The sequence below is a fragment of the Cavia porcellus genome, unplaced genomic scaffold (assembly GCF_034190915.1).
Source record: "Cavia porcellus strain 051 isolate PalLab524CR breed Dunkin Hartley unplaced genomic scaffold, mCavPor4.1 scaffold_7, whole genome shotgun sequence".
Lineage (NCBI taxonomy): Eukaryota > Metazoa > Chordata > Mammalia > Rodentia > Caviidae > Cavia > Cavia porcellus.
In genome coordinates, this window is record NW_026947490.1 from 31371835 (window position 1) to 31395334 (window position 23500).

Sequence of the window (23500 nt, forward strand, 5' to 3'; positions counted from 1 at the left end):
GATCCCCAGCACCACTGCAAAGGAAAGAAGGAAGAAAAATGAAAGGGGAAGGAGAAGGAAAGAAGGCAGGACAAAAGGGAGCAAGGAGGAAAAGAAAGTTATGCTGAGATAGATTCTTGTATTCATCTACATGACCTGCTGGATGCTCTGCTTATTTTATTTTTGGTACTGCGGATCAAATTCACAACTTCACACTTCCAGGCAGGTGTTTATGCCGCTGAGCTAAATCCCAAGTCCTTCTGCTTATTTTAAACTAAAAATATTTTATAGGTGCCAATTTCCTATCTAAACATTATCATGTTTTAACTGGTTACCATTCCCAATGAATGAAACTTCTTCACAAATAAAGGTGTGAGAAAAACAGATTTCACAATAGATGTTCCCTCATTTATTGCCATAAAGTTTATGGCAGTAGAAATGGCTATTTAAAATGATAACATGGTTTTACTGTTTTCCGAGTTCACATAAAAGAGAACAATGTGCTTGCCATATATCTTTAGAAATATCTCAAGATATTCTTTACAGAAAAATACATCCAAATGGGGCATTTTGACTTATAACTGTAATCCCAGCACTCTGACAGGGTGCGAAGTTTACGCTCAGCCTGGCAATTTAGTGATTTAGTGAGACCTTGCCTCAAAAAAAAAAAATCTACTTTTAAATTTAAATATAACTTCTCTCCTATTTTCTTAAAGCAACTGTCGGTGACCTATCTTTATCAGAACCCCTGGTGCCCTCATGCCAACACTCCAGCCGTCCTCCCTCAAAGAGAAAGTGAATAGAAACGGGAAGAATGCTTGTTCTGTGTTCTTGGACATCAGCATGAATGTGCACCTTCAGCAGAGACTGGTCTGCATTTCGCGGTCTAGTTTGCATCTCCTTCAAAAGCAATAGCGAGATATTTATTGAAGGGCTGAAATTCACTTTAATAGTAGGAACTTTCATAGGTATAATTATCATCCTACATTGATGGCCCCAGTCCCACGCTATCTTGGTTTCCAGATCAAGTTGTTGTCACAGCATTACCTGGGGACGCCCAAGGACCAGGCAACTGAGATGTGGCTTCCGCCCCCAGCCCCGCCCATCTCGGTTCTTGCTGCCGCGTAGCCCCGCTCCCAATCGTCCGCCGGGACAATCCTTTCACACTTTCCTCCCTGCCCGCCCCTGTCCCCGCCCCTGTCCCCGCCCCTATCCCGCCCACTCACATCCTGGCAGGGCCCCGCCCCCTCGCCTTCCCTGCTGTGCGCGGTTTCCTTCAGATCCGGAAGTGCATCGGTGAAGTGAAGGTCGCAGCGGCCGGTGTGAGTTTCCCTCTCTTTAGGTTGTCTGCGCTCCGCTGTCCCCAGCGCCTCCTTGTCAGGTTGTGAGTGTCTGGGGAACGTCAAGGCCCTGCCCCGCCCCCTGCGCCCCAGTAAATTCGGACGGCGCTGTGAAGGTCGCTTGGCCCTGCGGGGCGGAGGCGCTTGAGGCCGGTCCTGCCAGTCCAACCCGGGCCGCTGACGCCTCCACCCTCGACCGCCTCGCCTGCTGCCCTCTCCGCGGCCGGCGGCGTCCTCACCACGGGGGAACCCGGGCTCGTCCGCGCCTCCCGGGCCGGGTTGCCTCCCAGGCCTCCCCCTCTAACCTCCCCGCCAGGCCAGGGGAGGTGACCTGGACCTGGCCTGTGAGTTCAGGATTCTTGTGTCCCAGGGTTAGCTATGCTCCTCCAGAGGCGGCTTCTCATCCATGCCCTCCCAGTGAGGGGTGGGAGAGATAGACCTGTAAACATGGCAAAGTAGTGGATGGGTGAGGAATTGGCAGAAGTGATGAGAATGAAAGAAGCAGCTAAGATGGTAGCAGAGGAGAAAAACAAATAGAGACATTTAAAGATCTGTGTCTCCAGAGAAATGAAAAATAGTGAAATAGGAAGAGAGCCCTTGGCAAACAGCAGCGTGGTGTTGGGACAAGAGGAGAAGGTGGCGGGTGACAAGGGGAGCAAAGGAAGGACGCCTAGGACTGTGAGGTTCAGAGAGCAGGACCCAGGGGCTGCACCAGGCAGGGGGAGGAAGAGCATCCATGGGGGAAGAAAGAGGCAGAAATAGGTGAAAATTGGGGATAATCAAACGACTAAGTTGACAGGGACCCAGAGGTGAACCCAGTACAAGAATGAGGCAGAATAGGTATAGGGGCAGGAACTTAGGGAGGAAATCAATGGAGAGTGAGAAACAGTGGCCATAAATGGTGGTGGAGGGAAGAGAAAAGAGCTGGAGAGAGGTTACAGTGAGACTGTACAGAGTGACAGAGAAAAACAGGAAGGGAGAAAAGCCGGGAGGAGTGGACCCTGTGTCTAGCCCAGGATGGTCAATTAGGTATGCATCCTTAAATTGTGCTGTATTGATTTCTGTGTTGATAATTCAATGGATTTAAAATTTATTTAAATCATATGAACAAGGGTAAGACTTGTGATTCTGCCTATAAGCTCTGTGTATTGTGCAATTTTGGGTCCTAGAGGATACCCTTTCCCTTTGTGGTCACTACTCAATGTGAAGGTGGAGTTCTGACTCATTTTACCTGTGGGTTACCCTGTTTTCCTGGAATGGATTGTGGTTTGGGAAGTGTGTGGGATAAAGGAAACCAAGAGTGGTTTTCCTAGTCACGCTTGATAGTGACCACAGCACAGTCTTCACTTCTAGTCAAGAAATTGTGTTAGGAAAGAAAAAGAAATTGTGTTAGGATTTGTGATGATTGAGGAGGCACTTGTCCCTGAGACCCCAACGTGGTGTTCTGTAAATTAATTTAGATCTGGCACTCACTCCCTGGAAATGGCGTCTGATCCCACAGGGTGAGGCCTTAGACCCACATTGCCCTCACTTCAGATTTGCAGGTAAACTGCCATCCACTGGCTATAAATAAGGGATTCTCCTGACTCAGCTGCTCAGGTTCGTTTGTCAGATTGTTTCCCAGCGTTCAGGAAAACATCACTGACATTTGCCTGTTGTTAAAAGGATGCATTTGAATAGGTACATAGACCCTTTGCAATCCTCAGTGTCACAGTTTGGATGACTTTGTACTGCCTTGAGTTTAGCTCAGTATCTCTGCCTATATTTATTTAAATCAGTTAGTTAGTTAATTATTGAATTCCATTGTTTTTGTTACGTGGTGTAGGCATTGAACCCACAGCCTCATGCATACTAGGCAAGTGCTCTATCACTGACCTACATGTCCATCCCTCTGCCCGTACTATTTATAATACAGAAGATAAAAGATTGTTTCATTTATAAAATAAAGAAAAATTACGTATTTCCTTGTATCAGGCAAGGAATCTTGTTTTAAAATTCCTTTGAGGGACAGAAAAATTTTGACAGTTTTGGCCCATTTTAATCTGCTTCTGAAAGTCCTCCTGTGGTCATCTCCTGCAGTATCCTTCTGCCCACTCTGGTCTCGCCACACAGGCCTCCTGCCTTTTCCTGCTACTGCTATAGTGCCTGCCTCAGGGCTTTCCCTTGGTTCTGTCTCTGCCTGAACTTATTGGCCCCTCACCTGCAGGTGATAAACACTTTCCCAGGTCTGTGGTCTGATATCAGTGATTCCATGGAGAATTCTGTGGCTTTCACTAACATCCTAACCCTAACCCTATCTCCTCCTCTGGTCTGTGTTGCCTGCTCTGCAATTTCTGATCTCCCCAGTCCACAGTGTGGATTCTGGGGACCACAGGATTGCAAAGGGAGAGCTGAGTCAGAAGGTGGGAGGGGGGCTGGGCTTGTTCAACTCTGGCTTCCTATTGGCAGGCTGAGGTGTTTTGTAGCTAATTCTCCCTTTCCCATCATCAGCCTGAGACCCAGTCTTCATATTATTAAAGTTGATTGTATTTGGTGCACAGCCTTGGGCACCTAGACTGTCCTGTGTTTATCAAGGCCAAGATCAGCTTGTGATCCATGGTGGAGTGAAGGGAGTGTGCTGTGTTTGGCTCTAGATAGGCCTTGGTGTGTTCCCTCATAAAGCCCCAGGGAGAGAGAGAGCTCTGAAGAAGTGTCAGGAAGTCTTCTGTTGGTCTTCCTTTAGGAGTCTGTTCCTGCCTCTTTGGTCCCCAGCCCCAACCTGTCCCTCTTGGCCCCTCCCTGTGCGGTGGGCAGCAGAAAACGGTCTTTCCTCATGGCTGGTACTCCTTGTGTGTGGGCTATGATATAGGAAGAACGTGTGTCTGTTCTGAGTATTCACCAATGTGTTTTCAACATTCAGGTTTCACTCCCCAAAACTCATGTTATCTGCCGAAGGAGCTGGGAAGAGGAGGAGGCAGGAAGAAAAGGAGTCGGACATGGCTCTTACTTGGGTAAAGTGATGTTGTTATTTGCGTGTTCCACATTGCCTTCCTTCCTGAAGTGATTTGCATGGGCACTGCATCTTCGGATTCTGTCACCTGGCATACTCTCTGAGTCTCCCCTGGGCTGCCCTGGGCCCTCCTCACATTCCCTAGGACTCATGGTAACCAGTGACAGGTATCATGTGAGGAGGCTGTATTAATCATGGTCCTGGGTAGGGCTTCCTGCCAGGCAGGGACTAGAGACAGATGTGGACCCCATATGTCAGTTTTGTGGGCAGCAGGATTGTTTAGGGCACATCTGGATGTAGAAGCTGTTCATGGAAGTCACTTATTAATATAAACAAATTCTTCTAAGCTCTGAAAAAGGAGACGTATGGGAGAAATGTGTTCTGCCTGACACTATATACTACATTTACACGTAATCAAGTTAGTCAGTGTTTCTGACTGAAATCTCAGTGATTGGAAACGGAATGGAAAGTTAGACACAACAATGAGGGATGTTTAACTCTGCCAGTTTTAAATATGTGACTGCCTCTGTGTCTAACAGCCAGGCACTCTTTAAACTGTTTTCACCACTTTCATCTGTGGGAGACAGTGATGTCCTTGCAGGGCTCTTAAGCAACAAGTATTTAGGGGGAAAATGATCATATTTTCACTTCGACATCATAGCAGAACTTTTTTGGCATCAGAGGGGATGGAACTATAGTCTCAACTCAGCAGTTAGTATTAAATACTCAACAAGAAACATAGCAACACGTGATATGTACGTTTCTCTTACAGTGAAGCCATAGACCGTCACCAGTCTTGGGCACCAAGGTGTAAAGCTTGTCCTTTCCTCATCTTCTCCCTCTGTCACATGTGAGCAGGAGGCCACTGCTGTCAGTTTTGTGGTCTGTGGCAGAAGTCTGATCGTGTGTGGGATAAGTGTGTTTGCGTATCACTGTAAGGCTTTAGAGAAGATTCTTCAGTAAATGAGGAGGAACAGAGACCACTTAGGACGCTTTTGCATTCTTCTTGAAGTATTCTGGGAATGAAGACCTGTGTTTCTTACCTTTTCTCTACTACAAAGAGAAGTGAACTGCCTATGAACTCAGCAGTTCACAGGCATCTCTGACCTCTGCAGAGAGTTCCTTTTGGAAAGGGCAGTTTCTCTTAGGGTGATTTCGTGTTTTATTAGTTCTATGAAGGTCATTCTTTTCCGCCCCTTGCAAAGATGCTCTCTCCTATGGATAATCATTCCTTATCAAGTAAAACTTGTCACTAAGGTCCTTTATGTTTTACAGCCTGGAGAAAAACCAGACTGTTTGTATGCCAGTTCCTTGTGATTCCAAGTAGGTTTCATGGTTTGTGGATATGTATATAAAAAGAGAATTTGTAGTTTAGGACCTATTTATAATCTGTAGTATATACTTACTTACATATACCTTCTTGTTCCCTCCCTCTTTTTTTTTTTTTTTTTTTTTTGTCTCCACTGGGGATTGGACCCAAGGCCTTCATACTAAGTGGCTCCCTCTTGTCCCTTTTTTTTTTTATTTTTCTGAATTTTGAGACAGGGTCTCACCAAGTTGCTCAAGCTAGGATCACAATTGGAATTCTCCTGCCTCAGTTTCCCAGAGTGCTGGGATTATTATAAGTGTGTGCCAGTATTATCTGTTCTGAAGTTTTATTTTTTTATGTTCTACTTTACTTTTTTTTTTTCTGCAGTACTAGATATTGAACCCGGGCCATTGCACTAACCTGTATGCTCAGTGGTGGAGACAGGGTGTGAGTTCCTCACACCCTAACTTGTAACCGTTTTATCTCAGTCTTCAAGTAGCTGAGATTGTAAATATGGTCTACTGTGCCTGGCTGTTAGCTTGCTTCTTCATGTAGAATTTCTCTTAGTACAAGATTATGAAGTACTATATTTCTCTTAGATTTTGTGTTTTACTGTTTATTTTTTCATGTTTAAATTTAATTTAAAAATCTTTTTACGACCGAGATTCTTGCTAAGTCATTGAATTATTCAGGCTGAACCTAAACTTTGAGAGGTCTCAGCCTCCCAAAGCCCTGAGATTGCAGGTAGGTACCACCATACCTGGCTGCATCTAATGTTTCATTGTTTAATCATTTGTTTATATCTCTTTCATTTGCATGTTTGTGCACATGCTTTTCGTTCATTTTATTTATTTATTGGATGTTATTTTACTTTATTTCAATGCTGGCTAGAGATCAAAGTCAGGGCCTTATGCGTGGTAGGCAAACAGTGACTGAGCTACATCACCAGCCCCTGGGTTTAAAGTAAAAGCAGAAGATAATATATATCATACAAGATTTATATGTAGTTTATGAGAACACTCTATTTTTTCTTTTCAAATTTCTGTTAGTTTTCTTTTCACCTTTTTCACTCAATAAAATTCTTCAGTTCCTTTTTCCAATCAGATATAGTTGCATTGGTCTGGTTTTGCCTTTCTCACTTGTATTTTTGTGTCATATACAAGAAGCCCTTACCATCTCCAATATCCTTCCCTTTTTGTGTGTAATTTGTGTGTTTTTGCCACGACTAGCACATTTGTCTAGCACATTTTCTGAACCGATGAACACGATGAGGGAATCCACCTTTTAGCTTCCTCTATGTCAGTGTTGTGCATTGCAGGGACTGACTTTTTTCAGTTGGTCTAGCTTTGTCTTCTAAAATCGAATCCTGCCTGTCAGGGTTTGTCTCCTCTGAATAGACTGTAAATTCTGGTTCGCTAGTTACTGCTTTGAAGAATTTTTCAATATTCTTCAGGGCTACTGTTCTGTCCAGTGCTGGCAAAGCTGTGGCACATGCTACAGCAGGCTGTTTGTTATTGAAAGCTCTTAGATGTTTGCTATCACTGGCCTTTTTTCCTGTGTTGGTATCAGAATAGTGATGGTCTCACAGAATGATTTGTTCTTAAGTGTGGGGCCTCAAACCTGCTGGTCAAGTACTCTGCACTGTTATATTCCCCAGACCTTTTTAAAGTTTTCGAGATAAATGACTTGGGCTGGTTTTGAACTTAACTTGTACTTCTCCTGCCTCAGCCTTCTGAGTATTGGGATTACAGGAGTGTGACCCAGTGCCTAGTTTAGAATGCTTTTAATGTTTCCTTTTCTTCAGGTTATTAGAAGAATTTGAGGAGAATTGATGTTAGCCCTAATTTAAGTGTAGGGCAGAATGGAGTGACGAAGCCCTCTGTCCTTGTGTCTTTGCGGGGAGGTTATTGGTTATTGCTTCATTTCCCTTACTACTTATATATATATGTTCAGATGTTTAAAAATCTCCCTGATTTCATCAAGGGAATTTGTATATTGCTAATGATTTATCCTTTTCTTCCAGGTTATCTCATTCAGTGATTAGCCTGTTACATGATTATAGCTACTTATTTTTCTCTTTTCTTCCATGATATGAGTTGAAATATACCTGCTTATATATATTTGGGTCTTTTTTCAAAGTTTTTCTGTCTAAGCATTTGCCATTTTTGTTGATATTTGTAAAAAGTTTCTTTAGATTCTGTGCTTTCATTTATTTCTGCTGCAGTGTTCATTATTTCCTTTTTTTGTGTCTATTGTTTTTGGTTTGTGCTTTTTTGCTGAAATGCAAAGTTAGGTTGTGTTTGAGTTAATTTTTATTTTTGAACAGAAGCTTTTATTGCCAGACCCTTTCCCTTTACTGCTTTGATTGCATCCATGAGCTTTGATGCACTGTGCTTTTCTGTCTTTGTCTCTGGATGTTTTTTAACTTTTGCTTGCCTTATTCACTCTGATTATGATACATTTATTCCATTTGGAATAGAGAAAAAAAATTGAATGATACCAAAGTTTTTGATACCTCTTATCTGTTGTGTAGATGTTCCCTGTGTGTGTTAGAGGTAGGAGTTTCTGCTGTTGTTGGGTAGAATATTCTCTACAGGTCTGTGAGGTACATATGCTATGTACTGTTGTTGAAGCCCTCTGTATATTTCTTGGTCCGCTGGTTATTTTTTCCATAAGTGATATGAAGCATAGAGTGTCCCCCAGTTATTGTGCTAAATCTCTCAGCATTTGCTTCATATATTGGAGAGGACTGATGTTGGTTTTATGCTTGTAATTATCATATGTCCTGGGGAGCTGCCCCTTTAGTAATTATGGAAAGTCGTCTTTTATCCTTTGATCACTTGTAACAGTTTTTAAAAGCTGTGTTTTAAAAATATAAGAGTAGCTACCTCTGCGCTCTGTAGGTTTCGGGTTGCATGGAGTATCTTTGAGTCTTTCCCTTTTTAGCCTGTGTGTGCCTTCAGAAATAAACTAAAACTGTTGTTTAGAATATAGTTATATTTTACGTGTTTCTTCTTTCAGCCAGTCTTTTTCTTTTAATTAGGGTGTTTATATCTAATTAGTCATACAAAAGGACTTACTGTTGTTTTTTTTTTTAACTGTTGTATGTCTTTTGCTTTGATTGCATCTGTCATATTTTTGCTGTCTTCTTTGTGTTTCCTTGGTTTTGTGAAATGGCTACTTTTCATTGTCTTGTCATTTTTTCCTTCTGTATGTTATATAGCCACCTTTGTGGTTATTTCATTATATAGAGCACGTTGTCACTTTCACATAATTTTAAATGAAAAAGTTTGAATTAATCACATATAAAAAGTCTACACCATTACATTTCTGTCTCACATACCCCCTTACGTTATTCATAACACAAATGATCTCTTTCTGTATTGTACATCCCTTATTAAAGATGTAGAATCCTTTTTATGCTTTTAGGAAGATTCTCTGCTGGAGTTCAAAGTGATCTGTAAATTTTATTATGTTTTTCTTTCTCCATTTATCACCCTTTCATTTCAATTTGAAGGTCTCTTTCAGCAGTTCTTAAAGGGCAGGTCTGGTGATAAACGCCTTCCAGTCATTCCTGGAAGGCTCTCTGTCTCCTCAGTCTTTGTGGACACTTTAGCTGGATGCAGTGTTTTTAGTTGGTGGTGTTTTTCTTGTAGCATTTTGAACATACATAGTTCCTTTGTAGCATACAAAGGTTCTACTGAGAAATTTGATGTTCAAAGGAGCTTGTCGCTGTATCATGTTTCTTGTCTGATTCTCAAGGTTTCTGTCCTCTGTCCCATGTGTTGGACATGGAACTTAGAGTATTACATGTTAGGCAAGGATTGTACCAATTGGCTTTATCTGCAGCCTATGTGTCTAATTTTTGGTGGTTTGATTATCATGTGTTTTGCAGTATATGTCACATTTATCTCATTTGGATTTCTTTAAGCTTCTTGAATTTATGTGTGTGTCTCACACTTGGAACGTTTTGGGCCTTCCTTATGATCAGATCATTTCTGTATCCCTTTCTCTCTTCTTTTGTTTGATTTTTAGTTTTTAATGAAATCTGATTTTGTTCCTAATTATTATAGCCACAGCTAAATTTGTGCTGATGTTGTACCTTCCCCACTTTAATCCTTCTAATGAGCTGACAAAGGACTACTGCAGATCACTGCCAGTCACTCTGTACAACAGTAGTTTCAGTCTTGGGTTTTTAGATACTATCCTGAATAATAACTCAGTCTAACTTAAAGAATTCAAAAGTAAAGTCTAACTTGCTATTGAGTCATGCTTTTAAAAGGATCTGAACTCACAGATCAACTATAAAATGTGAGAAATGGTAAATATTCTTGATTTGGTATTACACATCCACTACACTAAAAAGCGTTTCAGTCAGTAAAAGGTAGCACTTTTTAGATTCAGGAAATTCTGATTAAATTGGCATAGTTAAGACCAAAAATATAGACATTACTTCCTTGTCTGTAGCCACTGTTTAACAGGCCAGTAAATACAAATTGAAACAGGGGAGTCTTGCTTGATTCTGAGACAGTGCAGGATTCCCCACTACTTAAACATACTCATGCAGCCAGTTATATAAATCTAAATACAGAACCACTGTTTGATAGGTTTTGAGATGATATTCTCCATTTTTGTGAAAAGCCAATCATTACTAATCAAGGCCAACCATATATTTAGAAATGTGACAGTATTTATTGAACTAGAATTACTATCAAAACTTGAAAAAAAAGATAACCATTTAACTGCAGGCCAATTTTACTGAAATCAAGAATGTCTAACAAAAATATTCTATCAGCTGTTAATGATCTGAATTCTGGCAAAAGAGGTATGTTAAATTATGGTGTGCATAAAAAAGCCATGAGACATTTCTGTTCCATAATAAATAAGGCAGTGACTTACTCATTAGTAGCTTTTCTGAGGTAAGCTATTAAATGTGCCCTTTCTTCCTTCTTCTTAAATGCCAGGGAGGAGCATTTTTGTTCGAGGGATGTGCTTCTTGGGATTCTCCAAGGCCGCCATCAGTGTGCCCTCTCCCCAGGTAATGCCTTTTCCTTGTTGGTGTCTGTGTAAGAATCCAACAGCCTGACTTGTCTCCCACTCAGACAGACCCTGGAGATATGGCCCAGTTTTTCGGTTGCTTCCTTTCTCCAGTGTGGCATTGAGGACATATCTGTACAAAAATCTTCTGCCTTTCCAGCATCATTCATTTTTAAGTCAGTCTTTCATCATTACCACAAGAAAGATTCCTTTTTAGAAGCCAGATGTCCTGTGCTCTAGCCCAAGGACACACTGGTGCATGGCTAAGTGCTGGCGTTGGTTTAAGCACACTTGCTCACCCTTTTTCTCTTCTTCATTTGAGGTACATGTGATGTTATCCCATAAGTCTCTAAGCCATCTTTACTCTTCCTGCGTTTTTTGAGACAGGGTCTCACTCTGTTGTTAAGGCTGGCCTTGAACCACTAAGTAGCTTAGGCTGGCCTCAAACTTATGGCAATCTTCTTGCCACAGCTTCCTCAGTGCTGGGCTGATAGGTGTGCACACCTGACCTCCTCCTTTTGCAAATCCATTTTTCTTTCCTTTTGCCTGGTCAAGTCTGCTTTTCAGCTTCTCTTGAGTTTAATTTTAGTTATTTTATTTTTGGTTCTAAAATTTCTTTGTAGTTTTTCCTCATAGTTTCTGTGTTCATTGTTTTTCTGATTTCCTAAAGTTGAATTTGTTTGCTGTCTTAAATCATTCAGTAATGAATGATTGAATCTCTCATTTTCAGTTCTTTGGTGGTTTATACATCTGTATTTCCAGGCTGGCCTTGAACACACAATCTTCAGCTTCCTGACTGCTGGAATTATAGATGTGTGCCATCATCCCTTGCCTATGTCTGATTCTTTAGTGTTGGTTTGTGACTGTTTAGTTTTCTGATTTGAATGATCACATCACATTTGTTTTTTTTCTCTTTGTGCAGCTTGTTTTCTTTCTTTCTTTCATTTAGCTTTTTTTTTTTTTTTTTTTTTGCAGCAGTTTGAAACCAGGGCTAGAATGTGGCTCAGCGGTAAATGACATGCCTAGCACATACAAGGCCTTGGGCTCTGTCCCCAGTGTCACCAAAGAAAAGCAAGCAGGCAAGCAGGTTTGGTGCTGCATGCCCGTGAACCGACAGAAAATCAGCTGCCTCGCTCAGTTCTGGATGTTCGGCTTCCTTTAGGGAGGCTTTCCATTCCTTCCTGCTGGAGATTCTGGAGAGTTCTCAGGCCTCTGCCGGGATTTGACTTTTCTGACATTTTGCTTGTAATTTCTAACTGAAGACCCCTGCCAGTTTCTACTCAGCTCTCCCACTGTCTTTCTGCAGCTGCAGGAATTTAGGATGTGGATTTGAGCCTAGATTGTGCCCTTGTTGCTGCAGACACTGGTTTCTGTCAGTTGCCTTTGTGTCTCTGCCCTGCCCTGCCTGGTGCCCTTGCCTATTCAAGCAGTTCAGTGTTCCTTCTCTGCAGAGTCATGATGTTAGATGAGGTTCTCATACTGTGCTTTCCTGCCTTGAGAGATTGGGAGTGGGCTGTCCTCTCTCAGAGTAGGGATTCTGGCAAGAAGGTGCCACAAGTTGACCCTTCAGGCTTGCATTAAGAATTGCACTCTCAGAGCTGGACATGGTGGCTCACACCTGTAATCCCAGCACTCAGGAGGCTGAGGTGGTAGGATTGTTGTGAGTTTGAGACTAGCCTGGGCTACAAAGTGAGCTCAAGGCCAGCCTGCACTGCATAGCAAGACCCTGTCTCAAAAAAAAAAAAAAAAAAAAAAAAAAAAAAGAAAGGAAGAAAGAAGGATTGTCTCTGTTACTTTTCTTGTTAAGTTTAAGGAGAAAAGGTTTATTTCAGCTCACAGTTTGTAGAGGTTTCAGTCCATAACTGGCTGGCTCCAAGGCAGGATGTCATGGTAGAGGGGCATTGCAGAGGGGGACCAGTGCATGGTGTGGCAGGGCAGGGCAGATGGAAGGCAGCAAGCAGCAAGCCTACCTCTGCCTTTCACTCCTTCCAGGCTACTGGTCTTTGGGGTGGTGCCACTCACACCCAGGGTGGGCCTTCCCATTATCCACACCCAGAGCTGTGTTAAACAAACCGTGGAGTAATTTAGTAACCATATACTCACTATCACAGCCATATTCCTGGCATCACACACTCTAGATATACACCTCTAAAAAGCCCCACCTATGACTGCATGAGATTTTATAGATACAGTACAAGAGGGTGGGAGGAGAGTGGAGGGGAAGGGGACACACAGAAATTTAAATGTGTCATGTACCTGTACCAGCTGCTCACAATGAAGGTAACTGCTCTGCTTTTGCAAGTATGAAAAATTGGTGATGAAAATTATATCATTGAGAGACACCATCTCTTGTTTCACCTAAGTGTGTGTATGTGATTATGTCACATATACAGTAATTTTTGTTCCTGAGACAGTATCTTGCTTTGTAGTTCAAGCTGGCCTTGAATTCATTATGTGGCCCAAGCTGGCCTCAAACACATGGCTATCCTCCTGCCTCAGCCTCTTGAGTGCTGCAATTATATGCATATGCCACCATGACTGGATCATCTGTGCATTTTTTAATGTGATACTGGGACTGAACCTAGGGCCTCTACTCCAACTTTTATTCCCAGTCCTTTTTTTATTTTTATTTTTTATTTTGAAACAAGGACTAAGTCATTCAGTTCCCCAGGCTGAACTTGAATTTGCAGTCCCCCATGGTAGGCTTTGTTTGTTGTCTTCATTTGTTATGTGTTCAGGTCTTCCTATGCACTCCAAGCTGGACTCACACTGACAGATACCAGGATTATGATATGTGCCATGGTGCCACACCAGCATGTGATATTTTGTTTTGTTTTTTTTTTGGTACCAGAAATTGAATTTAGGACCTTGTGTTTGCCAGGCTGTGCTGCTGAGCTGTATCCCTGGCCCATGTTTTTTTTTTTTTTTTTTTTAAATAAAGAACAGTTTGTATGTTTTTTTTAGTTAAAATTGTATCTGCAATTAAATTTTCTGTTAAAATGTTCTGCAGCCTTAAATTGCTGTGCACTGTCATGTTAATATGTTAATACTATATTAAAAATACCGCATATCCGATGTGTGCATGTGTGGCTGTATAATGACCTTGTGAGAAGCTCTGTATTGTTCTTGAACTTCCTACGCTTTCCTCCCTTAAGTCATCTGTGGTTTATTTTCTTCGGATGTGCTGTTGCCTCACTGATTCTTAAGGTTCAGTTTCGGTCTCAGACACCTGGGGGCAGGTACTTCCTCTCCCAATTTGAGTTCCTTTACCTGAGCAGAAACCACTTGGTGTCTGTAACAGCTCGTTCTCAGGTGTGGACCTGTACCTGTCTTTCTCTCTTAGATGTCATGTCACTGCAGCAGCTAGTATAGAGCAGGCGAAATGCTCAGTACTTGGAAGTGTTCCCAAGCTTTAGCTATTCTGTTGCTATCATCATGGTTTTAAGATTCTGATTTTTTAAAAAGTCCCCTATGGGCCCTCATCTTTAAAGTCACCACACATGCTATTGAATGTGGTATTACTTAGTAGGTTAAACATTACATCTAACAGTGCTATAGAGATAAATTTATCTGTATGATTATTTGTATATATTTTTTCCTCTTCCTCTCTCTCTCTCTCTCTCTCTCTCTCTCTCTCTCTCTCTCTCTCTCCCTCTCTCCCTCTCTCCCCCTCTCTCTCTCTCTCTCCCTCTCTCCCTCTCTCCCTCTCTCCCTCTCTCCCTCTCTCCCTCTCTCCCTCTCTCCCTCTCTCCCTCTCTCTCTCTGTTTCTACTGGGGATCCAATGCAGGGCCTTTGCACTGAGTTATATCCACAACACTTTTTATACTTTATTTTGAAATAGGATCTTTGAAATAGTTGTTAAATAACTGCATTACCCAAACTGGATTCAAACTTGCAATCCTTCCTTACCCTCCCAGAATCCTGGAATTATAAGTGTGTGCCCACTCCACCTGGCTCTGTCGTAGTCTTTCTGGTGACTAGTCCCTTTCTGAAACTGCACAGGGTTCTCTTGACAACTGACATCTTGTTAGCATATAAAAGCACCTAGAGATTTCAAGTGAACTATGCATCTGGAAACATTCACAGAGAACAGATGTGTATTTCATAATATTTAAACATGGATTTAGCTCACTCTCTCCAATTAAAACTCTTTACAGCTCTGTTCTTTACTTTATGTCATAATCGTAACTATCCCCGTGGCCCCCAGTGACGTCCATTTTTCATTGCAGGGATGCTTAACATTCAGGGATGTGGCCATAGAATTCTCCCCAGAGGAATGGAAATGCCTGGATGCTGCTCAGAGGACTCTATATAGGGAGGTGATGCTGGAGAACTACAGGAACCTGGTCTCCCTAGGTAAGGATGGCTCCTCTCGAAATTTGGTCTGCCTTCTGTATAGTTTCCCTGTTCGTACCTCTAGCTGAACCTGAAGTTTTATTGATGTAGAATTGAAACGCTTTCCAATGTATCCTCTGCACTTCAGCCATCTCCTTTCTTTAGATTTTCTGCTTCCTTTTGATGCATCATTGGGTGGCTATAGAACTAAGTATGCATCCAGTCTTATGGCTGATATTATTTTCCTTTCTCAACAGTGCTGGGGCTCAAACTTGGGCTTGCATATGCTAGGCCAGTGCATTAACACTGAGTCACATCCTCAGCTCTTACAGCAGACTTAAAATATCCAGTTCTTTTTTCTTCTTTCCCTGTTCATTTGATTGAGTAGTTCTTGGGAAATAACTGGATGTCTGCATGTTAAAGCATTTCCCAAGCCTAAAGGAATAAACCAGTGTGTGATTTTGTGCAGTGTTTGTAGATCCATCTAGAATATTTTCTGTCTTCATATGAACATAGCACTGGATTCTTAAAAAGCCACAGAATGCTGTTTTCCTTTCTTTTTATAACAGGAATCTTTCTTCCTAACGTGAGTGTTATTTCTATATTGGAGCAAGGGAAAGAGCCCTGGACTGTGGAGAATGAAATGAAAATAGCAAGAAACTCAAGTAGGTGGGAATGTTGTAAAGGACTGAATACAGGTAAGACAATGTAGACAGAGGAGCTGCTTAATGCCATTGGTCAGGGCAGTTGTTTGGGGTTTGATCTGTAAAGCTCAGGCAGCAGAAGCAAAAATAGGAAAATGTATTGCATAAAAAGAAAATATTGCTGTGCCGCAGATCACAGCATTGAGAAAATATTTATAACCTGTGCATCTGAGGGAGCATTAATATATAAAAATGTATAAAACATGGAAAGTCATAGCATTAACACAAAAAGAATTTAATAGACATTTCTTGATAGAAATGAGTAACAGATATACAAAAAGATGATCAATATCACTAACAATGGAAATAGAAGTTTAAGTCTAAATAAGTTACCATTTTCTACTTATCAGAATAGCTTTTATCAGAAAGATAAAAGGTAATGTGGACAGGATGTGGAGAAAAAACTATTGTCCACTGTTGATGGAAATGTAAAGTAATGAATTCATAATGGAGAACACAGCCTGTGTGCCAGAGAGCTCACCTGGCACACAGGCTGTGGCTTGATCTCCAGCATGCAAAAAAAACAAATAAATCTTAAAGCTAAAAATAGAATTACTGTGTAATCCAGCAGTCTAGCTTCTAGGCACATATACAAAAAATTCAAGATCAGGGGATCAAAGAAATAATCCACAGTGCATGTTTTCTGTAGCATTATTCACCGTAGTCAAGGTATGTAACTGACTTGCATGTCCATCAGCCAATACTGGATAGAGAACATGTATACAGACAGCTGGGGGGGCAGCTCTGTTGGCAGCAGTGTGTGTTTACCTGATAAACATTTTATTAAGTGAAAGAAGTCAGGCAGAGAAGTACAATACTGTGTTCTCACTTAAACAGTCTAAACCAATTGGACTCCTAGAAGCAGAAAGAATGGTAGCTGCTAGATAAGTGTAACACTAAGTTGTTGGTAAAATACGTTTTTTAAATAAAGAAGAGTAACTTAACAAATTTTTGAGGTGGTAGATATGTAATAAGTTTTTAGTCATCATTTCCATGTTGTAAACATTTATCATGACATTAATTTGTTCCCTATAAGTATATATGTATATATTTATAATGTCAGGGATTCAGTGAAACATTTAGAAAACTATTCCATTTCTAGTGTACTGTTTCTTAGAAAGCCTTGCTTTTTGTTTTTGAGACAGTGCCTCACTATGTATTTCAGGCTGGCCTTGAATTCACACCAATTCTCTTGCCTCAGCCACCTGAGTGCTGGCATTATAGGCTTGCACCACTATGCCTGGCAAATCTTGCTTTTTCTTAAGAGAACATTACTCATAATTATAGTTTATAACTTTATATAAATATACATACTCTATTTGCCTGGTTATTTTATCATGGCTTACTAGAATATTTTGTGGTTTTTATGATGATTTATAGATGATGATTTTTCAGCATGAAAAATGCAAAAATTATCTCATACTAACTTGTTACAAAACTCTTGCTGTGTGTAGGTATGGGTAGTTTTATAACAGAAATTCCAAAACATGCTTTTTTTCTGATATCGTTTTATTGAATTCTTCCTCTTTAGCCATTGTTTTATTGCTTTGGAATTAAAGATTACCATTCATCAACTTGTTACATAAATTTGCTATGGATAATTTACCGTTAGAGTATATCATGTGGTATTTTAGGATTTATTTATGCTTAATAAATATGTATTTTTTCTCTTCATTTATGAGATGGCCATGTTTTTTGCAGTTAGTGTGTGCTTCAGGGCCATGGTAGAAAAATAACTTTCAGGGCTAACATTTTGATGATAGTTTGAAAGCATATTTTCTTCCTATTAATTGGAATTGTATGTAATTAATTATCTTTCATTAATTAAGAGTATACTTTTGGGCTGTCTTTTTCACTGTGAATTTGTCTAATTAATTAGAAATATATGTTACTTTGTATCTTGTAGATATCTCTCCTAAATGTGTAATAAAGGGTTCATCACCAAAAGGGAAGAGCAGTACAGGAGAAATATTTAAAAGAGTGACACTAGAAAGACATGAAAGGAATAACATTAAAGGCTTTTCATTCAAGGATGTCCATAACAATAGACATGGCTTTGAGTTGCACTGGAAAGATACTGAAAGAAATTACAACAGCGTGCTTGTGGTTCAGAAGGAAAGTCTCATTAGTAGAAGAGGTCAAGGTGGTAAAAGGGACACAGAAAATAAACTTATGAAAAGTTGGCTTGACTTAAGCTTTCAGGCACATCTGCCTGAACTGCAAGCACTTCAGTCTAAAGGAAAAACTGACAGTCATGAAGGTGACGGGTCCATCAACAATGCTTCCTCAGTTTCACCACCACAAAGAATTGCTTCTGTCAAAGCACATATTTCTCAGGAATATGGAAATGACTTTATTTATTCTTCATTACTCACAAGACAGAAAGCTCATGTTAGAGATAAATCTTACCAATGTAACGAGTGTGGCAAGGTCTTTGGTTACACCTCATCTCTAGCACATCATCGGAGAATTCATACGGGAGAGAAACTATACAAATGTATTGAATGTGGCAAGGCATTTTTCAGGCGTTCATACCTTTTGGTACATGAGAGACGTCATACTGGAGCTAAGCCTTACAAATGTAATGAATGTGGCAAAGTCTTCACTCAGAATTCCTACCTTACAAGTCACCGGAGAATTCATACTGGGGAGAAACCTTACAAGTGTAATGACTGTGGCAAAGCCTTCAGCGTGCGTTCAAACCTCACTAAGCATCAGGTTATCCACACAGGAGAAAAACCTTACAAGTGCAATGAATGTGGCAAGGTCTTCAGTCACGCTTCAGGCCTTGCATTTCATCGGAGAACCATCCATACTGGAGAGAAACCTTACAAATGTGATGAGTGTGGCAAGGTCTTCATCCAGAACTCACACCTTGCCAGTCATCGAGGGGTTCATACTGGAGAGAAACCATACAAGTGTAATGAGTGTGGCAAAGTTTTCAGTCACACATCAAATCTTGCAAGGCACTGGAGAGTTCATACAGGAGAGAAACCTTACAAATGTGACGAGTGTGGCAAGGTTTTCACGCAGAACTCACACCTTGCAAGTCACCGTAGGACTCATACAGGAGAGAAACCATTCAAGTGTGATAAGTGTGGCAAAGCCTTTAGTGTGCGGTCAAGCCTTATTACCCATCAGGCAATTCATACTGGAGGAAAACCTTATACATGTAAAGACTGTGGCAAGGTCTTTAGTCGAAGTTCCAACCTTGCAAGCCATCAGAGAATTCATGCTGGACAGAAACCTTGTAAGTGAATGTAGTTGGTCACAACTTCTTGTATAACATCAGATATTTCATTTTTAGGAGAATCTTTATAAATGCAATGAGTGTTAAAAGCCATTTGTCAATAGTTAAAACATTAATGGACATAAGAGTTCATACTGAAAAGAAATCTTACAAATTACACAGCACAAGCATTAATTCAAGTCCTACACTAGATGCCAAAATATATGTCTTTGATGAAACCATACAAATAGACGGTACTTGTGTAGTTAGGCTATTAAGAGATGATCATAACTCTAGATGAGGATTTATTCCAAAACCAGTTCAGTCTGTAGCTCTCTATTGTATTCTGCAGAATATTTCCAATTAAAAATATGTGAAAACCCATGACCTTAAATACATGAAAGGTACAAGGATTTTGGAAATACTCATTAGCTTCCAGTTATAAATTATTTTACCTAGTTATTTGAGGTTTCTTTGCTATTTTTGACTCTGAACTTGAATTTTAAAACATGTTCATACTCTGTCTTCCTACCAGCCTTTTATTGTGGCCTCTGAGAAAGAACTAGTAAGACAGAGAGGCTTTGGTAGGTAAGGGTCATTTCTGTGTAATGTCTGAGAAGGAGTTTGCCTTGAAGTTTAAATATTGTCTAAATTCGCAACTGGAAAAGACAATAAGGTAAAACTGACAAATCATCACATTTATTTGTGTACATTGCATCTGCAAAAGAGCACCATGGTTGATAGGAATAAACATGCTACCAAATGGTTGTGCAGTATAGCAAGCCAGGAAATTAGGCCCTGGGGAGTTTATGGGCTAGGAATGATAAACTGGTAGGGACTGAGTATGGAAGAAATAATACAGAAAAATGACCACCTTCTATGTTGAGTGACAGTAAATGTTATAGAGCAAATCATGAATGAATGATGTCATTTTTCAAGTTGAAGAAAGATCAATTATACTATAGAGTATAATTGAAAGACTGGGAGGGGTGTAGCTCAGTGATAGAACATTTGTCTAGCATGCACAAGACCCAGAGTTCAATCCTCAGTACCACAAAGATGAGTAATTTTAAAAATAGCATTTTCTTGAGGATCATTGCATTTAACCGCTGGTGTTAACAGCTTGCAATTGCTTTATTCAGAGTATATTATTGGTCTGATGTTTTAATAAAATTAATCTTTTAGTATGACTGTTCCTTCTTTTGTCCACATGGTTTTATTTCTTCTCAGTGCAATACTTTACAGACAGTAACAGTAACAGTATATAGTTTAAAACAAGTTCATTAAAGGTAGATTATCACAGGTAGAGGGGTTTACAAGTTCTGAAAACACGAGAGTGGAGTGCTTGCAGCTGCCTTTCTATTGTCTTAGCACAAGCCTGCCTATCTGTTGGGTGCCAGCTGAGGTAGAGGAAGGGTACGTGAACTTTTCCTAAGAGGGTTCTGACAAAGCCCACCACCTGCAAAGCTGCTGGTGGCAAAGAGAATGAAAGAGCCACTGTGCAAGAGCACCTTCTGCTGGTTAGGTGGAGAAAAGTGTGTTTACTGGCCGAGGGCATTAACTCTTTATAGGTTCACTGATTTGTACACTCTCAGCATCTGGGGAAAGAAATTTAAGGACTTCAAAACAGATCTGTTTTCCTATTGCACACCTATTAGTGTTTTCCAGGAAGTTTCTGGGATCGCAATTAAAACCTTTTATCTTTTTTCCCTTCGTACTGGTCAATCAGGGCTTGGTGCAAGATTCTTTCCTCCTAGCCTGGTTGGCCACTTTGAAGATGTCAGGCTGTGTGCTGTCCATGCCAGACATACAACAGTTATGCCACAAGATCGCTACACACTGCACTGGACTGATTTTGCAGCTAAATGAAGACTTTGGAGTCCATCCCGCTTGCTTTGATTAGGCACTCAGTGTATCCTACTGTGTCCATGAACTCAGGACAAGACTGTTTTCTTCTTTTTACTAGTAAATGTTTTCAATACATACAGATTACAACGGTTGCAGGGAGTTGCTGCATATACCTAATACATCTTTTTTTTTTGACATGATGTCCTATCCTTATCTCTCTTCCCTGCTCCTTTCAACTTTTGGTTCCTTTCTGATTTGGGAAAGCTCTATTTTCATCATTTTTCCCCTTTCAATCCCCTCTCCTTTCCCTCCCCCAAATTATATAAAACCAAGCCAGAAACAAAGCCCAGCCTTGGTTTCTAAGAAACTTTGAAAACACAATAGTTTGGTTTGTTTTCAGATGTGTGCCACCATGCCAAGTTGGCCAGGGCTGTTTTTAAACACCAGTCATTGATTTTGCAGAATTCAGTAAATGAGGACTTGGTTGCCTCTGAACTTCCTCAAGTACCCCAAGCTGCAGAGAGTGAATCTTCAGTGTGTTGAGATAGCTGTTAGTGTTTTAAACATGCAGAAGACTGTCTATTGATAGCCCTCCATTTTGGTCCAAAAATGATTCTGATTTTGTAGAAACTTTCAATTTAAAATAAAAATGGAATAAACAAATAAATGGAATGCTGACATAGTTCATCAGTAGAGCTGGGCTCTGGGTTCACCCCCCAGTACTCAGAGAGGGAGAGGAGGCTAAGGAGGGGTGGGAGAGAAAGATTGGGTCATCTAATCACAATCAGCAGATCTTGGATGTTTTCTTCAAAGACGTAATGTCTTCATCAAGCACTTCTTATGCTCTCGCTCTTGGGAGAAATTTCTCACAATTCCATTTGGATAGACTTTCTGTCATGGATTTTTGTATTCTTACAATTTAGCCTGTTGTTTATTTCAAGATTGGAAATCTCCTAGGCACATTTCAATTAATCCTGAAAGCTTAGTTTATTTTGTTATATGGTAGCCTGAGTAGCACATTGATTTCAGAACCATGGTCCTTAAGAACTATAATGAGATTTCCTTATTACTTGGAATATTATGATTATTTTCTGTGTTGGCATTTGAACTTGGCCTCATGTGTGCTAGGCAAGCAGTCTACACTTACCCCCAACCCTACTGCTTAAATTGTATACCTGTTATCAAAGTTACTGTGGTCTACACTAAATTACCTCAGGAACCACTAGAGGTTGGTATTGTGTCTAGGAGCCCATCGCTTTCTACTAAATCACCATATGCCTCACTGTTTTTCCAGTTTTCTTCTTCAGTCTCTCTTTAGTCCTGAACGACCCCCGTTTCTGCTATGAAAACTTACCCATGACTCCTGATAGGTGTCCTTCCTTATTGGCTGTGCCTCTGAGAGTCACATTTATCCTTTTGCAGGGACAATGAACAGAGAATGAAGCAGCTAATGCTGTGTAGGAAGAAAGCAGCCAGACCCGAGTCATGGTACTATGAAGTGGTGACCTCTCTTCTCATGTTGGGAACCATGAATTATAAACCTAGTGTAGAGAATGTCCCAGGCTGTTTTTTTCCTGCCCCATAAGCTGGACTGCAATGTGAAAACTCCCCACTTAGTCTTAGCTGAAGCTCTATGGCTAGTGGCACTCATGGCACTCATAGGGCAAGATAGGAGCTGCTGAGAATGACAAGGATCTTTAAAGCAATGCAGTAGCAATAGTAAAAGTTTCCTCTGGTAAAAAATAGTTTCTTTACTGACCTTTGCCTCATCCTTGCAGGAATGCTTTTTTAAATTTTTTACAATCATCACCACCTTCTTACAGGAAAAATACACTACCCCTATGAAATTGTGCCTACATGCTCAATAAACAGAGGGCCAGCCTTGTTTTGCTTACCTTAAAGCACTGACCTCCCAGCCCCCTTTACATATTACCAAATTGTCTATCTTTTATTTCAAAATATCCAGCAAAGAGGCAGTTGGAGATCTTGGCCAAGTCACTGGCAACTGGGACCCCAATGTCCCAACAGGGACATTCTCCTGATTAGGCCTATAAGAGGCACCCAAATGGAAAGAAGAGGGCACGAGATGGTGAGAGGATGCTGCAGAACAAAGAGTCCTGAGTGAAAGAAAAGCAAGAACGTGGTTCCATGGAAAGATTTTAGTTAGCTGTGATGATGGAGCAGAATTTGTTAGTAAAAGGACAAAGATATGCACAGTTATTATGTACGTTGCTAAAGCAGGCCAGAGCTCAAATCAGTACCTGCAAACTGACAAGAATGTTACAAGAAATTGCTCAATATAATTGGGGCAAACGGAGACAATTGAGATCCTGGCAGAGGATAAACTGTTTTTCCTGGGGCCTTTTCATCTAGGGGCCTGGTAAAATCTCTTTCAGGTCTGTTACTGAAATTGTGCCTACATGCTCAGAGGGCCAGCACTTCCAAAGTACTAGCACTACCAAAGTTCCTGTTTTAGAGCAGGACAAGGGAGAAAAATGAAAAGGAGAAACCACCTTCTGCGTGGCCAGCTCCTGGTGCAGACCCAGAGTTGGATGAGGCTTAATGGGGAAACTCTTCATTGGCCTGCACCTCCAGAATTTTTAGAGGGTGACACAGTGGGCCAACGAGGGCACTGCAGCACTGCAGTCTTTTTTTTTTTTTTTTTTAAGGAGAAAAGAAAAAAAAAAACAGTGAAAGGGTACAAGTTATACAGATTTACAGAAGAAAAA

General features: G+C 40.7%; 1 protein-coding gene across 6 annotated transcripts; it reads left to right on the forward strand.

Annotated features, from left to right (window-relative positions):
* The first annotated feature begins 1182 nt into the window (after nt 1-1182).
* On the forward strand, nt 1183-20119 carry LOC100731816 (zinc finger protein 160). 6 transcript variants are annotated; one of them, XM_063252271.1, is made up of 6 exons: nt 1189-1301; nt 4219-4309; nt 10582-10655; nt 14885-15011; nt 15560-15688; nt 17601-20119. In XM_063252271.1, the coding sequence occupies exons 3-6, from the start codon at nt 10605-10607 to the stop codon at nt 18950-18952; spliced, it is 1659 nt and encodes a 552-aa protein (XP_063108341.1). In that variant the 5' UTR covers nt 1189-1301; nt 4219-4309; nt 10582-10604; the 3' UTR covers nt 18953-20119. The 6 variants fall into 6 exon arrangements, with proteins under 6 accessions (XP_013003257.2, XP_063108341.1, XP_013003259.2 ...); XM_023563157.2 differs by lacking the exon at nt 1189-1301 and adding an exon at nt 1370-1663; XM_013147803.2 differs by lacking the exon at nt 10582-10655 and having other exon boundaries at nt 1183-1301.
* The last annotated feature ends 3381 nt before the right edge of the window (nt 20120-23500 follow it).

What these genes read in the sequence shown, in the direction of transcription:
- LOC100731816 (XM_013147802.3), top strand. Translation starts at nt 2,218, where the DNA reads ATGGTGGTGGAGGGAAGAGAAAAGAGCTGGAGAGAGGTTACAGTGAGA. An exon ending in CGGACATGGCTCTTACTTGG is followed by an intron (nt 4,310 to 14,884) that starts GTAAAGTGATGT and finishes TTTTCATTGCAG; the next exon opens with GGATGCTTAACATTCAGGGA. An exon ending in CAGGAACCTGGTCTCCCTAG is followed by an intron (nt 15,012 to 15,559) that starts GTAAGGATGGCT and finishes TTTTTATAACAG; the next exon opens with GAATCTTTCTTCCTAACGTG.